Raw genomic sequence first — 8,013 nt, forward strand, 5'->3', positions numbered from 1 at the left:
ATATGATAAAACAAGAAAAAGGAGTCCCTGAACAATCAGAGAAAGCTGCAGAAGACCTGCCCTCACAGAAGATGAATCAGTTTGTTTGCCAGATACACCTGGTCAAAAGATTCTAAATAATTAAGTATGGCCTCCTCATGCCTAGTTCTTCTAAGAAAAAAAAAGATGATTACTTCATAATAATGGAGGAATACGTATCAATGTTATAAAAATTAGTCCAACTATATCTAAACTAATTTAAAAGGCACTTATTGAACACACATTATAAATGAATAAATAATGAAATTATTTTATCATCTAAAGAGATTAAAGCTAATTATTATATTCTTATCACTATTTTATTGCATTACATTAATTAACATTATCTCATTCTCCAGAAGGGCTTAAAGTTATCAGTGAATGGCAACATACTATTAAGCAACACACTCTACAGAAAAGGAAGAAAAAACCCACAAATGTGTTTTTTTTTCATAAGTTTTTTTTTTATTTTTTTTTATTATTTATTTATTTTGGAGAGGAGAGGGAGAGACAGAGAGAGGAGAGACAGAGAGAAGGGGGAGGAGCTAGAAGCATCAACTCCAATATGTGCCTTGACCAGGCAAGCCCAGGGTTTCAAACCGGCGACCTTAGCATTTCCAGGTCGACGCTTTATCCACTGCGCCACCACAGGTCAGGCCCACAAATGTGTTTTTGAGGAGTTGGTAAATTTACCAAATAAGTGGCAAAGAAAAAATGGAAACAAATATATTCATTATATAAATAACAAAAAATACAAATATTATACAATAGCAAAGAATGGTTGTTCCCTAAAGCGATTTAAACAAACAAAGGGCGCAGAACATAGAAATTATAATTTATGCAGGAGAATTAAAAAAATAAGGTCTATAGTGTTTCCTCCGCACCACTGCACTGGTCTTCTTTTCATGTTTTATTTAATCATTACACAACTATATGAGTTAGGAGCTATTATCAGTTATTAGAAATTGAAGGGAAAATAAATAGCAATAAAGCTAGCCAAGCAAAGCATGCTGGACTGAACCTCAGGCATTCTAACTGTAACACTTGGATACTTAACTATTAAATTATTAGACTACTGAGAAACATGTCATGAAGTCTAAATTCTATCAAAGTATAAATATGTTCAGAATGCACACCAATTAGGAAATCAAAGAAAACATGGCCAAATATTTCTATTTCTCCGATATAGAAAGCTTTACACTCTCTTCATATTTGAATTATGAAGTGAGGATGGTGAATCCAGAGGTGTTAGTCTGCATGTTTAACAATGGATGTGAATAATATACAATACAAATTTAATGCAATCCCATCAAAATCCCAAGGTAATTTTTAAAGAAAAGAACAAAAAAATTACCATGTTTGTATGAAACCATAAAATATCCCAAATAGCCAAAGCAATCATGGGGAAAAGATTAAAGCCAGAGGTATCACACTACCTGAATTCAAGTTATACTATATCACGATAATTAAAACAGTATGCTGTTGCAGAAAAACAGACATACAGACCAATAGAAAATAATTGAGAGCCCAGAAATAAAACCACATATATTTGGACAAATCTTCTCCAACAAAGGAGCCAAAAACACGCAACAGAGAAAAAAAACCCTCTTCAATAAATGGTGCTGGAAAAATTGGAAAGCCACAGGCAAAAGAATGAAACTTAACAACAGTTTGTCCCCATGCACAAAAATCAATTCAAAATGGATCAAACACTTAAATATAAGATCTGAAAGAATAAATTACATACAAGAAAATATAGGTACTAAGCTCATGGACCTTGGCCATAGAGAACAATTTTTGAATTTGACCCCAAAGGCAAGGGAAGGAAAGGCAAAAATAATTGAATGGGACTATATCAAATAAAAAGCTTCTGCAAAGCAAAAGAAACTGAAACAAAACATATAGGTAGTCAACTAAATGGGAGATAATATTTGCTCTGATATGGGATTAATATCCAAAATATTTAATGAACTCACACAGCTCAACAACAAACAAGCAAACATCCAATTAGAATATAGAGAGAAGACCTAAATAGACACTTCGCCCAAGAGGACATACAAAAGGCTAACAAGATATATAGAACAATACTCATCTTCACTAGCTATTCAAGAAATGCATATCAAAACTACAATGAGATATCACCTCACACCTGTTAGATTCGCTATTATCAACAAGACAAGAGTTAGAAAGGCTGTGGAGAAAAAAAGAAACCCTCATTCACTTCTGATAAAATGCAAATCAGGCCCTGGCCAGTTGGCTCAAATGATAGAGCATTGACCTGGAGTGTGGAAGTCCTGAGTTTGATTCCCAGCCAGGGCACACAGAAGAAGTGCCCTTCTGCTTCTCCATTTTCCCCCTCTTCTTTATTTCCATCTCTCTCTTCCCCTCCAGCAGCCAAGGCTCTATTGAAGCAAAGTTGGCCTGGACGTTGAGGATGGCTCCATGGCCTCTGCCTCAGGCACTAGAATTGCTCCAGTTGCAATGGAGCAACTGCCCAGATGGGCAGAGCATCACCTCTGGTGGGCATGCCGGGTGGATCCCGGTCGGGCTCATGCAGGAGTCTGTCTCTATGCCTCCATTTCTCACTTCAGAAAAAAAAAAAACAACCCAGAATGCAAATCAGTACAACCATTATGGAAGAAAGTATGGTGGTTCTTCAAAAAAAATTAGGAATAGAATTACCAAATGACCCAGCAATCCCTGTACTGGGTATCTACTCCAGAAACTTGAAAACATTTGTATGTAAAGACAAATGCACCTCCATGTTCATCGTAGCAGTATTCATAGTGACCAAAACATGGAAACAACCAAAGTGCTCCTTGATAGAGGATTGGATATTGGATAAAGAAGATGTACATATATACAATGGGATACTACTCAGCCATAAGAAATGATGACATATTGACATGGATGGACTTTGAGAACACTACTGAGTGAAATAAATAAATCAGAAAAGCTAAGAATTGTATGATTTTACAGATCAGTGGGATATAAAACTGAGACTCATGGACATAGATAAAAGTGATGTGGTTATAGGGGGAGGGGATATGGTGAATGGGGTTAAGGAAAGGGTACAAAGAGGGACAAATATAAGGTGATGGGTATGCAACATAATCAACAGTTCAAATGCTATAGAAATGTTTACCTGAAGATCTATGCACTCTTATTCATCAATGTCACTGTGTTAAAGTTAATTTTCTAAATAAAATTAAAAATTTTAAAAATAAACAGAAAACAATGGATGTGAGATAATTCTAGGGCTAATAAATAAAAAAAGAGAAAAGTTTTAAAGCATAAATTTCAAAAATAATTTTTATAGATCCAAAACATAAAACAGGTCCCCAGATCTTAGGTTATATTTTTTAAAAAGTAATGAAAAATGAATAGCTGGTTTCGGAATCCAGTGACAATGAACTCGAGAAAAAAAAATAAGGTTTTGGTACTAGGGCAATAAATGGACTATTTCAACACTGTTGCTAATAAGAAATTGCAGACCTTGTGTGTTGATGCTGGGTTCCAAGTCACTAATTAATGAATGAGGAAGAACCAAGGTATATGGTAACCTGGTAATTTGTTAACAGTGACTAGTAATTATGAAGTTGAGAATTTATGACCTCAGTTTTAACAGAAAACAGATTTTATGACATTAGCTTATTTTATAAAATACATTCCACTTCTATCGAAATTTCTCTAGAAAGTGGAGTGGCCTTAAAACTAAAATTAGTGCACTCACACTAATTTAAGTTTGTTTTCTGAGAAACTTGTTTAATATTAATGTTTAGTATTTATATATCATTAGTCCTACTCCTTTATCTAGAAGAACAATAATTATTCAATTAGATTCTATCACAGAAGATTTACATTTATCACATATTCAATGAAATCACAGCCATATACAAGAATCAAATTGTTTCAAATTGCCAAGTATATACTGTCCATCATTTAGTTTTCTGGAGAAATTTTCTCTGTATTATTTACTTATCCATTTCCTCTTTCTTTACTGTTCACTCTCTACTCATAATTATCCTCTAAAATACACATACTTAGGAGAAAATTAATTTGTTTTCAATATCTAATATGTAAAAATGCTGAAATAATTCTTTGAATTAGAATTTTTGGAATTTATAGATTTCTAACATATAGTATATTTAAGGTGGTAAATGCAATTCAGCTTGTGGGAGTGAAGGCAGTTAATTATTATTTTCTTTTTTTACATGATCTTTTTTACTTCTATTTATTCTTAAATCAACTCTATTATGAAGGCAGTTAATTATTATTTTCTTTTTTTACATGATCTTTTTTACTTCTATTTATTCTTAAATCAACTCTCTTAATTTTATCCAAGTAAAATTAAGACACTTTAAACATTAGTACACTAAAAACATATTCCCGTATTTTCTTCGTCCTTACTCCATACACAATGGGGTTAAGGAAAGGGGGCACCAAAAGGTACATATTTGCAATAAAAATATGGATATGTGCAGGCACATTTTTTCCAAAACGATGAGTAAAAATGGAAAAACCAGCTGTGGAGTAGAAGACAAGAATAACACAAACGTGGGATCCACATGTACCCAAAGCCTTAAAGCTAGCTTCTCGGGATGGCAGGTGGAATACAGAGCGCAGAATAAAGGCATAGGATACAGCAATGAGAATGGCATCACACGAGCCAATGATTGTAGCCATGCTGAGGCTGTAACGCTTGGTGGCTCCTGTGTCCATACATGCCAGCTTTACCACAGCCATGAACTCACAGTAGGTATGAGCAATTATTCGAGTCCTGCAGTAGGGCAGCTGTTTGAGCAGGATGGGATGTGGAGAAAAGAAAATTATGCCCCGAATCACTACAATGATACCCATTATAGTGATGTGTTCATGGGTGAGAATGGTGGTATGGCGCAATGGATGACAAATGGCCACATAACGGTCAATGGCCATGGCCAAAAAGAAGTCTGATTCCATGGCAGTAAAGCTGTGGATGAAGAACATTTGGGCCAAGCAGGCATCAAAAGCGATGTCATGAGCTCTAAGCCAGAAGAGACAGAGCATGCGGGGCAGCGTAGATGTGGAGAGGACCAGGTCAGTGGCAGACAGCATGCACAGAAAGAGGAACATAGGCTCCTGGAGGCTTCGCTCTGCCTTCACCACAGCCAGGATGGTCACATTCCCCATCACGGCCACCACGTACATGGAGCAAAAGGGAATCCCAATCCAGACATGCAGATGCTCTAGTCCTGGGATGCCTATCAGCAGAAAGGTCACAGGGGAGGGACGAGAGGTATTGAAAGGCAGCGTGATGATTTTTCCTTTGATTTTTATCAGTACTTTTGAAGATAGAGTTGCTATGCCAAGGTGATCACAGCCAGATGCTAAAATATATGAAGAGTTTGTTCAACAGGACCATTAATAATGTGCTGTTAAAAACAATTCAGGTTCATAATCTGGAGTATTTAAAGTCCCTAAAATCAGATTAATAAAATTAGTAATAAAATAACAAAATAATGTTTTTATAAATACAGAAAAATAATACTTATTTCATATTATTTCAGAACCTGTAATTCACTTTCCCCCTTCATTTCCAGGAAAATAGTCCATCTGTGGTTATACTCGTAGTTAATCCAACAAATATTCATTGAGTTTCTCCTTTGAGCTCTCATATAGCAGTTCTCTCCTATGAGTGACTTTTCTATAACTGGAAATGATCAAAGCAGAGTCTTGTGAAATCTTCAGGGAGTTATTTAAAAGACACTTAAGTAGGGAATAGAAATAAAGGGTCTGTCTCCCACTCTGTCTGGACAGAACATAAAACTCTTTGGCATCAGTTTTGAAATAGGAATAATTCAATATAAACTTTTAGCCTTTCATTGCCCCTCTGCATCTGTGACAAATCTAACAAATAAGATATTCTGACTTCCTTTCTACTATTATTTCCTTCTATCATGTTCCCTTTAAGTAGGCATATATTCTGTTCTTTGCAATTAATCACTATATACTGTTAAGGATAATGTATTTTTTAACATTAAACCCACTCACTACCTTCTTATCCTTACTTTTTTATGCGTAGATAATTTTACTGTGCAGATGACTGCTAATTGTGCTCTTTCATTTGTTGATCCAGAAACCCACATTCTAAACCGTGCACATCTGTTTATTTATTGGATTGGTAAGTTGACCTAATGAAGTCTGTAAAATCGATCACTGACTAAAGCATGTTTTACACTTCTTCCCATAGCTACAATGAACTGTCAAATCTCCATGGCAGAAATTCCCTGGGAGAAAGTAATTGAGCATGTAGCAGGGAGTGGAAGGGTAAAAAAAAAAAAAGGACTCTCAAGTCACCACAAGTGCTTCTGTTGTAGAAAAAATCGATTTACTAATTTCATGTTTTTCTCATCTCTCATCAAGGTGGTACTTGGTACTTGGGTAAGTACTGCCATTAGCTCTTAAGGAGAATCTACTTTCCCTGCCTCAAATTAATTGTTATAAATACAATAGGTAATAATAAAGACTTACCTCTACATATGTTTTCCAGAATCATGCCACGCACTTACCTTCTCCAAATATCAGTAACAGAAAAAATATTTTCTATGTTTTATATTAACATTTACATTTCTGGGCTTTATCATAGTGAAAAACACTTAAACAATGCAGAGATGGATTTTTTATTACTTAGCTTTAAGTAAGTAATTATACTTCAAGTAAGTAATTTATAGGGCCAAAACTTAGCCCAGATGAGAGAGAAGAATGAATTATGTAGAAATGATAGTAAGGAATCAGATTCGATTTAGTCAGGAAAAGCCTTCTTGAGTAAATAACATTGAGGTTGTAATGTGAAGAAAATGGGACTTTAGCTCATGGAATTTGAACATAGGTGGATAGGCATTGATTGATCTATCTATCATTTATTTATTACTTATCTATCTATCTATCTATCTATACTGGTCATAAATATTAGGGGATATTTCAAAATAAATATGAAGCAATAAAATATCTTCTAATTTTTGTGAGTGTGTATCTATCTATCTATCTATCTATCATCTATCTATCTATCTATCTATCTATTTGTCTACACACGTATGTGCACATACATACAAAAGAAAAGGAAAGGCGTATAAATGAAGTTCTATTTAGGAAAAACAATCATGATGTAATGAATTGAAATCTAATGTGATTGAGATTCAAAACTACAAAGAGATCCAAGTGAGATGGGATTCTGTGAGTAAAGAGGGGTCCCCACTTATTCATGTATAATCATATAACCAATAGAAAATTGTATAATTCATTCTTTGGGCTAGAGGCTATCACTCATTAGCTGCTGAATAAGTACATGCTGCAGGTATAAATACAATACAGAGCACTGCAAGAACAGAATAATAAAGTGAACACACATACACACACTACATTCTAAAACACATTTTTGTAAAAACACACATAATATAATCTCTGTGATACTATATCTGTAGTAATGCCAACCTGTAGTTGAGTCCAAACATCAAGAGGTATCCATACTTTTGTTCCTTAATAAATTCACACAAGATGAAATATACTCAAATAAGAGATAATCTATACTTCTATAATATCCTTGTAAAAGACCTTTGCTTCCTAGAATTTAATTTTTTTATTCATTTCATCCATAGAAAATGAGAAACATGCACTTCTTCTGCTTCAAAGGATTATACTGCCTTCCTTAAATCTGGGTGCTTTGTAAAATAAAAAAATGTTGTTTGAGGGAATCCCACATTCTTTAAAGTTTTCCTTAGATCACTCAGACTCTCTCTTTCACTACATCCCTCTCCAGTTCCAAAACAACCGTAATTAGTTAACAGAGAAACTGATTCAGAGCAAAGAAGCAACTTAAAAATGAAACTTCTATATGTATCAACTTCCAGGTGGTAATCTCAGAGGATAAGGAGGAATTACATCTGACACAAACAGGTCCTAATGGAATCATTGGGAACTAAACAATGGGGAGTTGTTGGTAATTGATAATCTTCT

At 34.6% G+C, this 8,013-nt stretch overlaps 1 protein-coding gene across 1 annotated transcript; it reads right to left on the reverse strand.

The window, feature by feature from the left end:
* Positions 1-4,368: 4,368 nt before the first annotated feature.
* Positions 4,369-6,556, reverse strand: LOC136319602 (olfactory receptor 52D1-like). Its single transcript, XM_066252785.1, has 2 exons — positions 6,532-6,556; positions 4,369-5,387 (listed from the first exon to the last, which is right to left on the reverse strand). Exons 1-2 carry the CDS (start codon positions 6,554-6,556, stop codon positions 4,369-4,371), a joined length of 1,044 nt encoding a protein of 347 aa, XP_066108882.1.
* Between the last annotated feature and the right edge of the window lie 1,457 nt (positions 6,557-8,013).

The sequence above is a fragment of the Saccopteryx bilineata genome, chromosome 1 (genome assembly GCF_036850765.1).
Source record: "Saccopteryx bilineata isolate mSacBil1 chromosome 1, mSacBil1_pri_phased_curated, whole genome shotgun sequence".
NCBI classification, from domain to species: Eukaryota; Metazoa; Chordata; class Mammalia; order Chiroptera; family Emballonuridae; genus Saccopteryx; species Saccopteryx bilineata.

Coding starts and splice junctions, on each gene's coding strand:
- LOC136319602 (XM_066252785.1), bottom strand. CDS start 6,556: ATGATTCTGGAAAACATATGTAGAG. Junction 5,388..6,531: donor TCTGGAAAACATATGTAGAG/GTAAGTCTTTAT, acceptor CATATATTTTAG/CATCTGGCTGTGATCACCTT.